General features: G+C 41.0%; 1 protein-coding gene across 1 annotated transcript in view; it reads left to right on the top strand.

The window, feature by feature from the left end:
- The window catches only part of brinp1 (bone morphogenetic protein/retinoic acid inducible neural-specific 1), a 132,859-nt gene that overhangs the window by 23,295 nt on the left and 89,422 nt on the right, over positions 1 to 20,142 (top strand). Inside the window, exon 2 of the mRNA XM_079581068.1 lies at positions 7,929 to 8,205. Coding sequence (XP_079437194.1) covers positions 7,979 to 8,205 — 227 coding nt within the window. The 5' untranslated portion in view covers positions 7,929 to 7,978. The remainder of the gene's footprint in view (positions 1 to 7,928; positions 8,206 to 20,142) is intronic.

The raw sequence follows: 20,142 nt of genomic DNA, 5'->3' as shown, positions 1-20,142 counted from the left end.
ATGCCCCAAGGTGTACAGTTAGCTTCCTTTAAAGACAAAAGTATGCTTTATCTCATCCCTTTGTTGTCTCCAGCTGTACCCCCAGAGCTTCAAATCCATGAATATTATCATGTAACCTTTGTATGGAATGTTTAGTACATACAAAAGTGCAATTTAACACTGTTCTGGCGCCAGAGAATAACTTTCCTCTATAGTAATGCTGCCTGGACAACGTTCATTTGTTGAGACTGGCTAAGAAGAAAGAGGACATGCAGAGAGAGTGTTTACACCAGTGTTTAATTTGACTGTTTTAAATACAGGCTCCAAACCCATTTATCCAGACTGGCTTTTAACGCTAAGTAATGCGGCGACATATATTTGCACTTTATTTGTTTTATTGTTTTCCTTTTGCAATGCTCTTATTGTTTTAACTTTTTACATTGTTGATTTGAATAAAAAGCACTTTGCTCGCCTTGAGTGTTAAAATAAGCACTAATAAGAGATTAATGTTGAATGAGTTGTCCTCTTCATTTGACCCATCCTTCAATGCTGCCGGGTCAGCCCGTAAATAGGGGACCCATCTCCAGATGTTGAGCCAGGCGAATGGTCAGAAGCATCTGGCTGGAGTAGTAAAATAAGTAATAATAAAAAAGTTCGACAGAGCTTTTTTACAAACCTCAGCTCAAACAATGACACAAATCTTTAATTGTCTCATCTAAACTCTAAAGCGAAAAAACAAGGAAAAAAGAAATGGCTGTAAACCTGTCGATTATGAAGTCCCATGACGATTATTGAGGTTGTCTAAAGTAGAGATTTGTGATTCCGATTTATTGCCCAGCCCTATAGTCTGCTAATGTGCATGTTTTTGGTTGATTGGGGAAATTAGACCTCCCATATCCAGACACAAGGAGAGAAACATCTCCGCACAGAAAGGCCTGCCCGGTCCGGGAATTGAGCCAGAGTAAATCTGACATTACAGACACTTATAGATTGGTGAGAACAGTTACCAGAACAGTCCTGGATCCCTCACTGAAACGTGAGATGGGAAAATGCGTAAAGGTGTACCTGATGGCCAGAATCACCTGGCTGGAGGATTGACCTATTGTGCATGTTTTTGATTGGTGGGGGAAATCATACATGAGCAGAGAAACATGCACACTCCAGAAAGGCCAGCACAGTCCAGGAATCGAACCTGGGACCGTCTCGCTGTATGGCAAGAACGCTAACCATTTAGGCACCATGCTGCCAATAGGGCTGGGTTTAATACATCGATTAATTAATTTTAGGGATGCACCGATAGTACTTTTTCTAAAACCGATACAAATACGAGTACTTTGATTTAAGTACTTGCTGATACCGAATACCAATACGAGTACAAGGCATTTTCTTCAACATACTTTTTGAAGTGAATCGACGGTTTATAGACTGACTTTTTCACAGCAGATTGGTTAGTAATTAGTTAATTAACTCATTTACATTTCCTTAAAGAAAGTGAGCTCCACTTTTAAGAGAAGTTATATCAGAATTGTACAGATGCCATTTTATTTGTTTTTCATTCAATTTTTTTTATTTTTTTTTATTGCACTGTCCATTATAGACAGAACAGCTCATGTCCAAAAGCTCCTCAATGATTGTGCTTTCTTCATTTATGTATTTTTATTTAACAATAGTATTGAGATGCTACTTATTACTGCAGCTAAATGGTCTCTAAATGCTCAATATAAACATGCTGTATCTTTTTAAGTTGGATTTTCTGAGAACTTTTTAGTCACTGGGTTAGTTTTTTAGACGAATGAGCTCCTGGGCATAAAACGGCATAAGAATCGCCAAAACTGATAGCCGCGAGTTAGCGGCTAGTTAGCAACATTAGCAACATTAGCAACATTAGCAACGTTAGCAACATTAGCAACATTAGCAACATTAGCAACATTAGCCTGTATCTTTTAAACACTGCCGACTCCACTAACAACATTTAGCTCTGGTTAAATCCAGCACAGACTCTGATTTAAGGAGTGTCGTCTGTAATAAAGTCAGCTCTATGTGGAATATTGGATTTATACTAAACAATTCTCCAAGCATTTGGTATCGGCCCGATACCCGATACTGGTATCAATTTGAATTGATTTTCCTTTGAATAGCCCGATATCAATTCAAGAAACCCTTAAATCGATCCTCAGGTCATGACTGACCGCATGAACTATGTTTATTTCAATTGACAATCACTTCAGAACCAAATTAGAAAGAAACTTCTTTGCACCGTGTTTGTCGCGTCCCGCTCTTCATTTTGAGTGTGAGCTCGTCCCTCTAGCCCTCCGGGGAGTAAAGTTACAGCATGGCAAAAAAATATGTAAAAAATACCTTCCCCTGGATATGAAACTTATTTTGCGCATGTTTACTTTTCCTGCATATCTTCCAAACAAAGTGGTTTATTTCCAAAAATCTGGCCATAGACAGCTTCACTCTGCTGTGGTGGGGGCAGCCATGTTGTTTACTGTCAAAGGCCAGCCTGATTGGCTGTTCCAGTGTGTATCCTTAACTGAATTGAAAATCAGTCAAATTGAATTGTGAATTGTGAATTGTGAATCGTGAATCGAATCGCTTTGGGAAATCTGAATCAATACCCAGCCCGAGCTGCCAAGTTAAACCCTGGGTTACAACAAACAGTCACAACTTTATTATTATTATTCGTGTCATTTCTCAAGCTATGAAATGAGCAGGTGGATTTAAAATTGCTCCACTTGATTCTTGCAGAAACCCTCCCGCACGTCTCGGTAGTTTTCCTGATTAATTATATAAATGTTTGGAATGAGTGTACCAACGTCAGACGACAAAGACAGGCTGGTCTGTTTGTTGATTAAGCTCTCATTGGCTCTTTCTGTTGCTCTATTATAACACGCAGACTCATTTCTCACAAATTACTGTTATTAGAATATACTCTATAGTGACCAATTATTTTAGTTTTCTTTAGATCAGTGATGGGTAATTCATTTTTACAAGGGGCCACATAAGAAACATCATATCATAAAATGATCATCTTGTTCTATTTTTCACCAAATTGTAAATTTACACGTTTGCAAATTGCTCTAAATGATATATTTTGAATACTGGTTCTGGTAGCTTGGTCACTGGTCACCACAAATCGGTAGAATTATAATATCTCTAAATGCATATAAAATATGTGAAACTGTTAGTCAATTAAGAAAATACTCATAATCATAAACAAACATTGCATCACTGAAATGCTCTTCCCTCTGCTCAGGCACAGCAGTAAATGCACATGTCACATTCATTTGTAAGATATTATTTAATCAAGTCAGAGCCCAGATTGTGAAACCAGCATAACAAATGAAGGCTTGAGAAGAGAGGGGTTATGAGAGGATATTTGAGAGGAGCGCCAGACCAAATGAGCCGCCCTGTGCTAGTGCAAATGTGTGCGGTGTTGATTAAAACATGTGCTTTCTTAACACTGCGCGCCTTTTGCTTCATCGCACACTCAGCAAACCTGTCCATAGATTTTATCCCTTACCTTGAAGTCGCTGGTTAGGCCTTTTGTAACAAACGAGGCAGAGAAACGTGCTGTCCAACGAGGCCCGGGTCCTGCTTCTGCAAGAGATAATCCGAGACTGAAAACACAATCCACATGGTCCTTGTGCTTGTTCTGTGGACCATCGTCATTCCAACGCTAAGCCTTCAGTTCTAACACATCTGACAGAGCCACGCCTCTAACTCCAAAGCGGCGCAAATGTATAGTCTATATATATATATATATATTCAAATATTCAATCATGAGATTAATCTCATGAATGTCATGGGTAACTTGCGATTAATCACGGAGTAATCGCACGTTTTAACTATTCTAAATGTCCCTTGAATTATCATTTTAATACCCTAATACTCTTATCGAGGGTGACCAGTTCCAACTTCCATGACTCTGGAAAGAAGGACACTTGAGCTCAAAAGTTAGGACAAACTTTAATGTTCAAAGCATCAATAATGTTGCATTATAGAAAAAGAAAGCGTCATTGGCCTAAAAAAGAATTTGCCTTTTATCATCGAGTATCATACAGTAGGCCTTTAAGCCTTTTTAACTTTATTTAGTCACATCATGGTGCAGCTATACAGGTCTCCATGGTAACACTGAGGGGAGGGGCTGACTCTTTCTTTCTAAAACAAACAGCGACACATTTGTGATACCTGTCTCTTCCCTGGTCGTCCCTCTGAGTGTGAGCGGCACAGAGTGTGCTGTCGGCTCTGAGCCCCTTCTGTCTTTAGTTTCTCGTGTTCCTTTATCCTGATGTTGCAACTATTTGGTATTGCTATGTCGACCATAACGGCTTTCCTCTGCTCTTTGTCCACCACCACAATGTCCGGTTGGTTCAATACCATTCTGTCCATCTGTATCTGGAAGTCCCACAGTATCTTGACTCGGTCATTCTCTACCACCTTTGGAGGTGTTTCCCACGTGGACCTTTGGGTTCCCAGACTCTGCACAGATGTTCCTGTACACTATACCAGCCACTTGGTTACGGCTCTCCATGCAAGCTTTCCCTGCAGCATCTTACACCCTGCAGTGATGAACAATATGGTCACCGGGTTGAGTTTTACCGACTCGGCTCTAGATACTGGATTTTTGACCAATTAGGCATGCATTTGTTAATTGAAAGTCATTGATTTATGATGAGAGTTCATGTTTTATGAAAGCGAATACTGGAAGCACCTGGTGAGTGCTTCTTTCCTAGCACAACGTTGCAGATGTAAAAGTTTGCTCTAAATTAATATAAGGTTTGATTTCAAGGTCAAAGTCATGTGATCGAGTAATAGTTTCACATTACAAGCCAATAAAAAATCCATTAAAACTCATTTGTGTGTTCATGCGACGGTGCCACACACGCTCATTATTAGCTGTCGTCATTAACCAGTGCTTCTCGTTTGCAGAAACTGATATGTGGGCACATCCTTGTTTCAGATTACGAAAATGTAGGTTTTTAAATCTGCAGGGCACTTTATTTGCATAAACGGATATCATTATCAATCCACCCCCCGCGCTGCACCAGATTTCTCTGTCTCTGGGTATTGTTTCATCCTGACTGCTCAGATCAGACAAGTCTAATTAGCCCAAAACTGCCATGTTAACTATAAACCACCATCTATTATCATTGCCTCTGTGTTTTTAATGAGAGACTAGAAGACATGCTTTGTTTCTGTCAAAATAGTAATTATACTTTAATACAACGGTCTTATCTGACGGGTAATATTCCCAGTTTACAATGACGTTTGACAAATATAAAACAAATGAATGTTTAATTCAGGCAGATCTTTAGTATGTAAAATGTAAAAAAAAGACACAGGGCTTGTATCATTATGATGTGATTGCTCTCACTTTTTCAATCAAGTGATTTATCAGAGGGTCTATTAAATTTTCCTCGCTCTTTTGAGACATGTCATTTTCTAATAAAGCATGGAAAAGGGAGAGGTCTTTTTTTTTTTACACTATACTGGTGCAATTGATAGCTCACTGTTAGATTATTCACAGCTACAGGCCAAAGTTCTTAAGGCAATTACAGATGAAAATCAATTCCTTATCAGTAACTAAGACATTATTTCTCTGCCAAGTGGATCTAATGTTTCTGGCACCACAAAGTAATAAGATGGATTCAGAGCTTAATTTGATCCCTCATTCCTCAGTTTTCGAGGATCCGGATCTTGAACTATTCCTGAGGATCCGGCAAAGAATGAAACTGTATAATGGTCTCTCTCTCTCTCTCTCTCTCTCTCTCTCTCTCTCTCTTTCCCCCCCGTTCTCTCTCCCTCTCTCTCTCCCCCTCTTTCTTCTTTCTTTCTCCCCCCTCTCTCGGTCTCTCTCTCCCTCTCTCTCTCTGTCTCCCTCTCTCTCTCCCACTCTCTTTCTCTCTCTCTCCCACTCTCTTTCTCTCTCTCTCCCACTCTCTTTCTCTCTCTCTCCCACTCTCTTTCTCTCTCTCTCGCTGTATGCGTATATATATTTAAAAAGAATATATCTCTTCCTCACGAATCCTCTACCTGGGAGCTTGAGGGTTTCTTTGCAGTTCTGAGGGCTGCACTTTCCTGGGCTGAGATGACTGATGTGTTTGGGGGTCACTGCCCCGAGTACCCCAATGACCACGGGCACCACCACAATGTCTGCTTGGTTCACCATTACCATTCTGTCCGTCTGTATCTGGTGGGAAACAACTTTGAAGGTGTTTCCCACTTGGACCTTGGGGTTTCCAGCCCATACTCTGGACAGATGTTCCTGTACACCAGGGGTGGCTAACTAGTCAGAGACCAAAAGCCAAAATGTTCAACCTTGATCCTGTGAAGAGCCACAAAGGCACCGACCATTTGCGAGATCCAGGGGTGGTAGTTTATTGTGATTAAATATAATGTGATTATCATATTTAATCACAATAAACTATAACGTTATGCCTGACCTTTTCCTTAAAAAAAAAAATGTATTAGATTTAAAGGTTTTACACCTTACCATGATTGAAATCAATTTATATTAAATAAACTGACATTTTCCGCTGTTATGCTCTGACTGGGACAGCCTTTGATTTATGTCGGGCTTCGCATCATATACTTCGTTAGGGCTCGTCTTTTGTCTTTTTTCATTTCCTAATTTTGACCTGTTTCATCAAATAAAGAGTGAAAAACGTGAGAAGCATAGAAGCTGTTCCCAGTGCCATGATTTGCCTACACTGGTGTAGGCCTACGGAGGAGCTACGGACTCTCATTCATGTGTGTAGAGATGGGAACCAGGGTCCGTAGGACTAAGGTTGGATTTTGGGTCATTATTCTTAATGACTGTTATAGTTTATGGGACATATGTACCAATTCTTATGCAAAGAGCCGCATTATATTAAACATACCCAATCAGGCAAAGATGCATGTTCGTCACCCCTGCTGTACTATGCCAGCCACTTGTTTAAGGCGCTCCATGTATGTCTTGCACCCTGTAGTTATGTGCTGGGGCATCTTTGCAAAGTCTACACCTGGGGCCTCCATTGCTCTGTTTCTCAAGTTCTAGTCTGGACCATGAGTCTGTCTGACTCATGGTTCAGACTAGAAGGTGGACACAGAAGCCCCTAAGCCAGTCTAGCACACAAGTGCAAGGTACAAGATGTTGGCAGGAAAAGCTTACTCCCGTGTCTGGTCTGTCTGTACATCTACAAGTTAAGATGAGTAATTGACAACAAAGCTAACTGAACTGAGCTGGGGAAAAAAAGTATTCCAAAGCTGTACAAACCCAAAAAAATGTTCTACTATATTCTATTACTGCTTTAGTACTAAGTGTAATATCTAATACTTATATTTAGTACTAATTTCATGATTTTCACTTCCACCAATTTTACTTTTAAGAGTCCTTCCCTTTGTAATCACAGACTACATCAATGATTGTTTCTCACAAATGTTGTAACTTCATGCAAATGCGAACGCTGATCCACTCCATCACCCATGACAAAATCCCCATTTTGTAACAGACAATTTTTGAGAATACATTAAGGTCACATTTTGAACTGAGCATTTGTTGCGGCTCTAATTGACACCAGTGGGTAAAGGGAAACCGAGCACTCCCACAGTAATGGCAGGATGTCATAACAGATCATAGCGCGCCCCTCGCACCCTGTCAGATCTGCTCATGACACCAATTAGACCAAAAGACAGTGTTTCACGGAGAACGTTCTTCATGCTCGTCTGCTGAAGGGTAATGGTCCTCTCATCACACGGAGCAGTCTAGTATGTAGATTTTCCAAACTCCGCAGAGGCAAAGGGTGTGAAAGCATACGTCACAATAAAGTGACAGTGACAAGGGCACCATCTTATTTGTTCACTTACAATACAATTAACCTCACTTTCAGACTTTGCCTTTGAAAATTGATTTTGTCATGTAATGGCTCTTTCTCTGTCCCCCTCCCTCTTGTCTCTGTCAGGTCTCCACAGAATGGAGCGAGAATGAACAGAGAGCGGCTTAAGACAAAGCATGAACTGGAGGTTTATTGAGGTCATCTGCTTCCTGTTTATATGGGACCATATAACAGTTCAGTCTTCCCGCCAGGAGCGCCAGGAGCCATCGGCCACTGAGCAACATGTCACCAAACAGTATGACTGGCTCATCTCAGACCGAGGACCTTTCCACCACTCCAGGAGTTACCTGTCCTTTGTGGAGAAATTCCACCAGGGATTTACGACCAGATATAAAATTTATAGGTAAGTGCTTTTTATTCTGAGTACTGGACAAAAGACTATATAACTTTAAAATATAAATTGTGGCTTTTTCCCCCTTTTTTTCATCATCATGCTTGCCATAAGTACTATACTGTATATGCTAGGACTTGTAAACACACAAACCTATGCCCTTACTGTCCTTTCAATTGTTTATTTTTGGAAGAACACACGTTTGGTACAAAGCTCTGCATTTTTCTCCCAGATTATGTAATATGATTGTCATCTTCCCCATTATTTCAACATTTCTTCCACAGAGTTAGTCCCTCTCTTCCGTCTGTCTCGCTAACTTGCCGCAGCCTCCGTCCCCACTGGCTTTCATGCCTTCATATTGTCACACGAACAGTAAACAATGGATTTGCATACTGTGTACATTGACAGAGCAGGATGTAGCACAGAGACACGGTGGATCTCAGAGGCAGAAGTTCTGACGATACTTTGAGCAGACACAAGGCCTCCTCAGAGAGCTGCTTGTGACGCTCGAGTCATTTATTAAAATAAGCCGAGTGTGTGGGTTTGGATGTGAAGTGGCAGGGCCCCCAGGCACTAGTAGGTTCAAACCATAAGTGCCGTCAAATTTAGCACAATATCAGTTTCCCTTTGACAAGATAATTAAATGTTAACTTTACCGTTTGGATAGACTTAATTTAGATGTGAAAAAAGAGATGTTTTTATCTTGTGCTTGGATCTGGAAGACAGAACTGCCATATGGAGTATCAATGTTATGATCTATGTTCGATGCATTTCTTTTACAACTAGTTTATTTTTCTGAATTAATTTCACCAACGATGGTTCTGTGTCGTTTAAGCATAAAGTTACAAGCAAGCAACTTTCTTTTAGATTTGTTTTTGTCTAACACTTAGCATTTGATGTGCAAAGTCACAGTGTTTCCCAACCTGGGGGTGCTTGAGCACTTAGCAGTGGGTACTCGGAATTATTTCATATTAAAGGGACTAGACGGAATTTGAAAATGTTAAAATGATTGTATTGTCACCCCCAACATGCTCCAGCAATGTCCGAGAATGAGCCCAAACCTATTCACCACAACTGCCCCTAAAAGCCTGCACTGTCACTGTAACAACTACCTCCAGACGTCATGCACAAGCTTAACATAGAGACTGCAGTTACGCGTAAGACCTGAGGTGGCAGTGGCGAGTTAAAAAATGACAACTTACATCTAGTCCCTTTAAAGCAGCAACTCGTTTACCTTAATAAATCCTTTCTGTAGTCCCCCTGGGGGTAATAGAAGTGTTAATGGGATGATTGGGGCATCTTTCATCTCCCCCGGTATCTCTGGCCAGAAAACCACATTTGCAACTTGGCTGCCACCGGGTCTGAGGCCCCAATACACACTAATGCAGAACTCATACTATGCAGCATCCTTGGAGTAAGGGGTACTCCGACAATAAACAGAAGACTCAAGTGGTGCGCAAGACAAAAAAGGTTGGGAACCAGTGTCTTAAAGAGGGGGTATTATGCTTTTTTCAATCACATAGCACCAGTCTATAGCACACTACAATGATGATGAAACCTTCTGTTGGTCTGTAAATGCAGTAAATTAGAATAACTGCCTTGTATAAAATTGGTCTCTCAAAATGGCTGTAGCGAATGTCTTGAAATAGGCCTCTGTCTCTTTAAGAACCTCTGACTCTTTCAGACACGCCCCCTCCACACGCTGTCTGTGGCATCAGTGGGGAGGGGGTTCTGCTGAGGAGCAGTGGTTGGTTACTCGGCTGGTGACGAAAGCTCGGAGGCGTCTCCGGGAGGTGGGGGCGTTCCTAGGAGGACTCAGGCAAACCTATCCCTAAAATGGCTGCCATCAGAGTTTTTACAGATTACTCAAAAATACGTGAATGTGCCAAGGCAACACTTCAGGCATGTTTTTAATGAGGGAATGACATAATTACATGATGTGAAGCTTGAAAAAGTCCATTTTGCATAATACCCCCCTTTTAAAGCAGAACTAAGTAACTCATGCCCCTACAGGCCATAAGCGACACTGCAGGTGTTGTAGCATGTTGCAGTTTTTTACTCATTAATTGTCCGTGGGAGTAAATCCTACGCTGACAGAAAAGACAAAGGGACAGAGGGATATTGTACATCCAATTACACAATGGAGATATTTTTTTTTTCACTCAAACTTGGATTTAAATACTGTTTAAGCTTTTCTTAGCTTTGTCTGTTAGCCTATTAGCTTCTTCTTCGTGATTCGATTAGTGTGTATTGGGGCCTCCGACCCGGTGCAGGCAAAGTTACAAGGGGGACATGAAAGACCGTGCAATCATCCCTTTAACACTTGTATTACCTCCAGAGGGACTACGGAAAGGATTTATTAAGGTAAACAAGTTACTTAGTACTGCTTTAAGGAAAGAGTCAGATGGGTGAAGCTGAAAGAAAATAAGAATGTATCACTTTTCTCCGTCAAATACCCAAATCCCTCTACATTGTTTTGGCTATCACCGATGGCAACATTTTCCACACAATTTAAACGCCAACCACTAGAGTGATAGTTAATAATGTGGACAGGAAAACCACAAACCAGTAATATTGGTTGTTGTTATGTTTGGTTTGAATGAAATCATGCATGCTTGTGCTCCTATTTGGGACATGATTGCCCTGTCCGGCTCTAACCAGCACTGGGGACCCAATCGCTTAGCAAATTTCCCCGGGGACTCCGCGTGCCTCCAGGATTTAGCGCTATAAGAGTATTTGAATCAGATTTGCAGAGAAAGACAAAGCGTTCATTTCTTTTTGACTTTGGCTTTCAGGGCAGATTACCCCAGAGGCAGAATGCAGGATTAGACAATGCATCTTGATCAACAACCAGCAAATCTAGCCAATCTGTAATAACACAGGCACAGCGCCCATTCTGACAAATAAACACACGTTTGCAAGTGTGCCAGCACCTGTTCAATACTTGAAACAGGAACAGTGACACGGTGAGAGACGACAATTAAGCTCCCCCTAAAGGCTTATTATTTGATGGTGTGGAGAGAAATGTTGACTTCATAGCATTCTTTTAAGGTCAGAGAATACAAGTTCAACACATTTCATAATCATCTGAAATGTGCCTGAGACATTATACCAGAGAAATGCACAATATACTCAATGCTGATGCGTGTAGCCATGTAGAAGCTTCACAATGTCTGTCTGAAATCGTACAAAATTCAGCCGTCTCCGCCCTAAATCAAGTTTCTGTTTCTTGGTCTCCATTGTGTGCATAAGTGTATATCACTTGTATGGCAATCATCTCTGAGAAGAAAGACACTTTGACTGGTCGCTCTGCAGCACTCGTGTATTGCAGCCACATCTGAATAATGCGGCTCCTCGTTCTGCTGTGAAAGGCAATGGCCCTTCTTTTGCCCACACTCGCATCTGTCACTGCGTTTCCTGTACTCTATTATGGGGTCGAATGTGTTTCAGATGATCCGTGTTCGCTGTTTGGTCTTTGTTTGCACAGCTCTATCGCAGGTTTTCATGTGGCCTGAAAAGAAAATCCAATATAAATGCAAATCCTCCCTCACCATTAATGCATTTTAAAGGCCTCAAATCAGCATTGCACTGTAATCAAAGTGGCACAGCAATGAGGCTGTTACTTGGAATGAAATATTTTTTATGAAAATGCATAGCTCTGATTGATTACACACTGACAGGCCACAATAAAGTAAATGAATGGGATGGTGCAACTCTTGATACTGCCACAAGACTGAATATTCAAAATACATCCTGAAACTTTCTGCCCATGAATGAACCGAAATAGTTATCCAAACATCGCTCATGATCTAATTAGGTCTGCTGGATGTTTCATTTACAAAAATGATGGAAACACATTTCTTGATGCAGACCTCTCTGTTTTTAGACTTGAGCCGTAACGGCAACTGGTGAGAACAGAAGACTTCTGGGAGAAAATGACTCAATTAATATTTAACACCTAGCCCATTTAAATGCAGAGCTTAATACCATTTTTTTTCTCATCACACAGTGGTTCATGGAAGAGATAATGTTTTGTTGTTGATTATTGTGTGTTGTATGCAAACATTTATCAGCAAGATTATCACAGCATTTAAAAATGCAGCAATTACTGATGCACTTACGTACACAAACTTTATGCATCTCACTTAAAAATATGTTTAACACAGAGTAATTATGGCTCTCCCTAAACTCAAGCGTTTCCTCCTTGTTATTAATTATTCCTAAGTATAATTACTCCACAGGCACCCACTCGATCAGGATTGAACCTAAATGAATAATGCAGTTGTAATTTGCATGTGCAAACACATCTTCTATTCAACTTTTAATTTCAACAGTTCATCAAACAGAAAGCACTGTCTCGAACTCTGTCCCTCCAGTATCGCATATATATATATATTAAAAAAAAAAGTATATATATATATATATATATATACTAGCTGAGACCCGGCCTTCGGCCGGGCCTCGCTAGTCTCCACATTTGATATTCTGAGATTGTGAGTGATTACAAAGAAATGTCCAACCCGTCACACAGTTCAGCTGTAGACCAGTGGTTCCCAACCCATGCCAAAAACTGTGGCCACTACAAATGTGTAAAATAATGAATGCTAAAAATAATGTCAAACAAACTGCAATTGGAGTGTTTGATGCACCCGTACTCCTTTCTTATAAACTACATCGACAATATTTTCGCTAAGCTCAGGGAATAGAATTCAAGAGACAGTGGAATAATTATGGATACATATTAGGGGTTCAGCTCTAACGGTTTGGGTCACGGTGCAGGACCCGTGGTTTGGTGCATCACGGTAGTGTACGATCAGAAAAATAATGAGTAGGTTTTGAACTGAAATAGCCAAATGATTGTTGTTAGACAGTATTTATAACCTTACAATAAAATTGGCAATGCGTTCAAAGCTGCTTTAGAATAAAATGTGCCTCTGGGCTCACAATACGTGAAAGCAAAATAGAAAACAAATGGTACAGCAGCAAAGTAAAAAAAAAGAAAACAAACAACGCAGTGCAGGCCATGCGCTCGTTAAGTAGTAGTGTCATTTTCGCTTTGACGCACACGGAGGATAAATCAGTCGGAGCAGCGCGTTTTATTAGAGGCTCGTGTTTGAGCAGGTTTTGGGCAATGTTTAGCGTGTACTGTTTTTTCGGAGACAAAGCTTTGGAGACGTATATGGGCAGGATTGGATCTAGCGCATTTGTCAGCGTCTCTAACATTACGCAGCCCTGGATGTAAAATGAACCACAGCCTCGGTGACTGCAGGAGAGACTTAAACAAAGACACGCAGATGTGTTTTGGAGGACGTAACTGTACCTGTGCGGAGCGTCTGCAGGTTAGCGGTGAGTGACAATGACACACATGGCCCTGGTTGGATGCGCGCGCACACATACACGCGCACACACACACGCACACACGCGCGCGCACACACACATATACGCACACACCGCCCTGTTTGGATGCGCGCACACGCACGGCAGCACCAACCACGCACACACTCAGTACTGTCGCCAGGCTGCCTGGTGTTCCCAAACGGTCTCCCATCCCAGTCCTAACCAGGCCCGTCCCTGCTTAGCTTCAAAGTCGGAATGGGAAATAAACATGGCGGCGCCCAGGCGGCGGCCATTGAGATAGCGTTTTCTATAATAGATATATATGTAAAAAACTCTTCCTCACTCTCCGCGGGCGGTCTCTTTTTCCTCCAAGCTATATATATATATATATATATATATATATATATACACACTACACTTTTCACTTTTCTTTTCATTTCTGTGCTAATTTTCAGAACATCTTTGGAAGCCGTGATGCAATTTTCTTTTGAACTCAAATGAAAAACACACAGTCTGCCTGTCAGCGCTGATCTGGACCCTATTTGTTTTAAACAGAAACAAGGTGTTACATTTGTCTGACCCCGCTCCTGAATGGGTTTCGATGAGCTGTCTGTAATTGGAGAGGACAAGGGGAAGCAGAACTGATGCAGTTGACGCAGTCATTGCACGAGGCCACGCTGATGTTTAATTCAGCAGACTGCAGCCAAAGGAAGCACAGAGACACAGCCAGGAAGGCAGGACTAAAGAAAGAGGACAGAGATCTGAGGCTCTGCGCAGCATTAGGCCCCAGACAGGAGGCAACAGCAGCTCTGGGTGTGTGATGAAGGAAATGTATATAAGTGCTTGAGACACGCATGGGGCCAGTTAAGTTCAATCTGAAAGCAAAGCAGAGAGACTCGATGTGGTGTTCCTAAGGTCAAAGTCAAGGTGAGGAAGGAAGCCGCACAGAGACATCCCACGGATGACTCATGTTGCTGCTCCAAAAAAGCATTCACACACACAAATGGGATCTATTATTGATGGTCTTTCAGTATTCATTAGAAAAAGTCAAAATGGTGTATAAATAGAATGGTTACTGAGAGATTAGAAAGACTAACCAAAGCGAAAAGGGACATTTCGGAAATGGTTGATATAATTATTAATTGAAATGATTTTCCCCAGCTTCTTCAATTTCTTTTTTGTGACAGTCTGTGCATTGCTGGTTTGGCTGTACTCCAGTCCAGAAGCATTGTAAACCCTGCAGCTGCTACTGTTTAAGTCAGGGAAATAATTATTCCTCAAAGCACGCCTTCTTTACTTAGCTTCACATATGCTTCATATTGCTCAGTTGGCCACCTGAATATATGTGTGTTTGTGAGGCTTAGTTTGAATGCAAGTGACACCAAATGACCATTGCTTCAAATATAATTTACCATTTCAGCATTTTCAGTCCTGTCTCCATGGTTACACAATTACACATACCACATCGATCCTGGAGCGTCATTGAGGCCAAGTAAAAGTGCCAGGCTAACCACCCAGAGATTGGGTCACAAAAAGGTCAATTACACACAGATAACAAGGATGTGTGTTTGTTTGTTTTTTTAATGTTGAAATGTAGAAACACTTGTGGATTGTAGAGTGCCAGTAGCATTTTCTGATATCTCCATCGTTTCACTCAGGGGCATGAATTACTGATAGCTGGGGCATTGACCTCTGCATTACAGGTATCTGATTCTATAAATCAGGTTATTACAGGTATATAAGTATACATTACATTACATACATAAAGGATTATACAAGTTAATAATTGAGGCCAGTCTGTTGTCAATGACATCATTCAAATGCTCGGACATGAACAGTATATTTACATATTTAAAACCTAATTATCAGATCAATGTCCAGCCCGACTTGGCTAAAGTTTTTCGAAGCAATGAGAGCATATGTTTTTTGGACATGCCACCACAGAGGGACCATCAGCTCCCTCTCTGGCATCAGACATGAATTCTCATTTGCTGACTGAAGCACTAACAATTTCCAACACTTGGAAGTCATGCACTTGTCTGCACCAATCATGAGTCTCAAATCTGAGCAGGGTGCAGATCCCCTGAGCTGCTGCTGTGTTCCGACTGAGCAATTATTTCCCATTAGGAGCGTATTTTTGAGGGAGAAACCAGGCCTGGCAGCGACACTGGAGAGACAGCTTTAGAAGTGATGCACATCAAAACCAAATTAAATCTCATTAACAAAGAGCCATTATGGCAAACCAGACATTATACATTTATCTTCACTTCTGGAGCAGAAACTTCTCAAAAAACAATTCTAAAAAGTTGTGTCACTGCGTAAAACGGCAGAATTTCAAAACTATGAACAACTTTTTGTGCTGAAACCCATGTTTCAAATAAGTTTTTCATTTGAAAAAAAAATCTGTATATTGTTGATATGGGATTTGGAGGATAAGCATGTTCTCGAGAACACACACAGTGCTTATAGTAATAAGACCATACATATTTATCGAAATATTTGGAGCCTTTACTTCCATTTTTAGATCTCTTCTCTTTTCTGTCTTCTCTTTTGCTGTGACTGTAGGCTGTTTTAGCCAGGGTTTAAGAGACGAAAAGATAGTTTAGACCAGTGGTTCTCAACTGGTGGGTCGCAGAACTGTTTTCAATGGGTCGCGAGTCTTTCTCAGAATTTTTTTTTATTTAAAAAATATATTTATTATGTACAGAAAAAGTATAGAATATTACTGGTGTCTGTTCAAATGACTGATATCAGGTTGTTTTATATCATAATTTCAGCTTTTGTCTTATTTTATGTTTAAAGGGGCTAGATGCAAGTTAGCCATTTTATACTCACTACTGCCACCTCAGGTCATACGTGTAACTGCACCTTCTATATTAAGCTCGTCCATGACGACAATTCGGACCCAAAGTAACACCTTTTTGAGTGACAATGCAGGATTTTAGAGGCAGTTGTGGTGAACAGGTCTGGGCTCAAAAATGGGCCCTTTAATCAAAAAAAATTTGAGGAAACATTACATTATATGTTACAAGTCTAAGTATATAGGCTTGTCATCCATGATGATTGTGGGTCCCGGTGCCACACCAGTTGAGAACCACTGGTCTAGACTCTACCCATTGTTCTGACGAGCTAGAGAGACCCTACTCCCTTTCATTCATTCATTTCCTTTTTATTTTTTTCAAAAAACAAAACAAACAGACAAAGATACTGCAGGATGAATGTACAGTTTACCTTTGACACACAGCACAAGGAGTTACTGAGCCATCATGAGTGTTGGTGACAAAGCCTTATTTATTTGTCTCCTCTTTTGATGATCTAAATATTCATTTATTTGGATCTCCAATCCATTTGAATTTATATTGTGACTTGTGTCATAATGAAAGGTTCTAAACACTCAATTAGCTAGATTAGAATCATGATGCAACTGCCCAACTGGATTGTGATAAGTTCTTCTCAGATGCAGATTTGAGGGCTCATCAAACTGGGGACTTTACCAGCCTTCTCCTCAGCCCTGCGGTTCAAAGCCCCCCTGCTGCAGGATGACTTAATTGCTGAGAAGGAAAGGATGGCAATTAGAAGAGAAACAGTAGGCTTGCAGAAACTGTCAGGGTTAAGTACTGACTAATTCACTGTGTGGGCTGTCTGTGCCACTCTCCCACGAGACTGGTAAAGTAGTACTGCCACAGGAGCTACAAGCACTGATGAGAAGATACTGTGGCAGCTCGTGTGCTGATCTGGGTTACATAATGGACAGAAAATGACACTAAGGGAGTCATTTATCAAAAACAGGTGCTACATAGAGAGTGCAAGCTGAAAAGTAGAATATGATATTTCGTACATTTGTGCATGTTGCATCTAATTTACTATTTGATGTTGCCAACGTGATGGCCCCTCATCTGATGTGTGTGTGTATGTGTTCTTGTACTTGCGACATTGAGAGGACCAGTTTGAGTTTTTTTTCTTCAAGATGGGGTTTTAGGGTGAGGGTTATTATTGGGTTAAGATTAGGGTTAGGATTAAGGTTAGGGTTAGGGGCTTAGGGTCTGGGTTATACATTATGTCTATGAGTGTCCTCGCTAAGATAGATGTACAAGATTGTGTGTGTGTCTGTGCGTGTGTGTGTGTGTGTGTGTGTGTGTGTGTGTGTGCGTGAGTGTGTGCGTGCGTTTGTGTGTGTGTGTGTGTGTGTGTGTGTGTGTGTGTGTGTGTGTGTGTGTGTGTGTGTGTGTGCGCGTGCGTGTGTGTTCTTGTACTTACGACAATGAGAGGACCAGTTTGATTTTTTTAGGTTAGGGTTTGGATCAAGGGTACGGTTAAGGTTAGGTTTGGGGGTTAGGGTCTGGGTAATACATTATGTCTATGAGTGTCCTCACTAAGATAGAAGTACAAGATCGTGTGTGCGTTTTGCGTGCGTGTGTGTTCTTGTACTTATGACATTGAGAGGACCAGTTTGATTTTTTTAGGTTAGGGTTAGGGTTTGGATCAAGGGTATGGTTAAGGTTAGGGCTAGGGGTTAGGGTCTGGGTAATACATTATGTCTATGAGTGTCCTCACTAAGATAAAAGTACAAGATTGTGTGTGTGCGTGTGTGTGTGTGTGTGTGTGTGTGTGTGTGTGTGTGTGTGTGTGTGTGTGTGTGTGTGTGTGTGTGTGTGTGTGTGTGTGTGTGTGTGTGTGTGTGTGTGTGTAAGGATAGATAGGGTTCTTCAGCCATCATTTGTACTTAGTAGTTTAAGCACAGATTTTTCTTTTTGCCTCTCGTCTTTCACTGAGATAATGATGTTTGTGCTAAATGTGGCTTTGTGAATTGTTTTTAAGGCCCTCAAAATCCACATTAACGCGCACTTGAACAACACAAGCCAAGTTCCATCATAATGATACGCAGACAGAGCTGCATGGGTCCTGTGAGTCGGGAGTAAGCATTGCAACGGTGAATGCCTTGTCCGCATAAAGCTTCACACTGTTGTTTATTCTAGACTGTAAAGTAGATGGTAGCAAAAGCACTTTTTTTGTCTCTGTCAGTGTGCTGTGTGCAGACTTTTTGCCTGACCCCGTCGTGTTCAGCATTCTTCTCCACTCTTGTGTCTTGCAGTCAGCGCACCACATTTCTTAAACAGCTTCACAAACACAAACCTCCCACAAAACTACTGACTCAGTGAACTTTTAGCAAAGCTCTGACCAACAATCGGACAAAGTGAACTCGAATGGAGCCTGTCTGGAATGTCTATAATTTAGTTGTTTTGGTGGGGTTCTCTGCTTTGTTTATTCGGTCGGGACAGTGCATGTTAATGAACACATACATGCATGTAAACACGCCACGCCAGATTGTAGCCATCTGCCGTCCTCCTCCTGGCCTATTGTACATGTTTTTAGTGGTAAAGGAAACCGAAGTACCAACGCAGACACATGCAAACTCCACTGAAAGGAACCGCTCCGGCTGTAAAAGTTAAAGCTTTAAGGCGAGACACTGCAGGTGAATAGAAAAAAATAATAATAAATGTAGAGATATTAATTTGAAACTTTTGCTGAACATTACTGATATTAAATTATGAGAAAAGAATGTATTGCAGGTTTTCTGTCATTTTATGTTTCATATAAAAATAAGGCATTTTGTGCATGAAAATGTTCAAAATTGCCTACATTTTCATTAAAGGATAGACCCAGATTTAAATGTATGGTTTTATTTTATTTATATATCAGTAACATGTTTGTTTTTTTTGGATCTTGTTTATTTTTTTTAATAAGCCAATCATAAGTGGAAACATCTGTAAAAACTCAAATTTATGCCTTGTTTGTTGTTCACAGCTGAATAAATCAGCTTGTAGGGGCTATAAGGACACATGAGTGAAGCAAAAACAGGCCCTGAAGGTTTGTACCGAGTGCACCTTTCTTCGCTCCTCCATGTCTGGTGGCTCCCAGATGGAAAAACACCATATTTGGGTGATAGTGTCATCGCGGACACCCTGCCTTCACAGAGCACGCGGATGTAAAACATGTGAATATTTGTGAAGGAATACCCGTGGAAAAGACGGCTTTGTGAAGCGGCGGAGCTGCTACTTCCGGGTTATCTCCTCCTCGCTCGCGGACAAAACATTATAAAGTAAGCATCATGCAGGGTGAGTTGTGTCAAGTTTATACTCTGACATAAAAACTAAGATGTAAAGGGAGGAAACTAGATCAAAATCTCCTTTTCGACCACTGCGTGAAAAATCAATGCTTTCACCTACAGTGTCTCTTAATAATTGATTAAACGCAAAATAATCACAGTTTTCTTTAGGGATGCACTGATACCAGTATCAGGTGTCAGGCCGATACCACAGGCTTGTACTTATACTCGTACTCATTAATGATGTCCCGATACCAGAAACCGATACCACTTGACGCGTGGCCGGTGCTCCTACGGGGGCACCTCTCAGCTGAGGAGAGAAAAGAGCAACAAACTGGAGAATTGTTTAGTGTAAATACAATATTCCACATAGAGCTGACTTTATTACAGACGATACTCCCTAAATCAGAGTCTGTGCTAGATTTAACCAGAGCTAAATGTTGTTCGTGCTGCAGCATGAGTCTGCAGTGTTTAAAAGATACAGGATAATGTTGTGAACTAGCTTG

The sequence above is a fragment of the Gobius niger genome (genome assembly GCF_951799975.1).
Source record: "Gobius niger genome assembly, chromosome: 2".
NCBI lineage: Eukaryota > Metazoa > Chordata > Actinopteri > Gobiiformes > Gobiidae > Gobius > Gobius niger.
The sequence above is the reverse complement of the archived record's forward strand: the minus strand, read 5'-3'. Positions and strand labels throughout refer to the sequence as shown.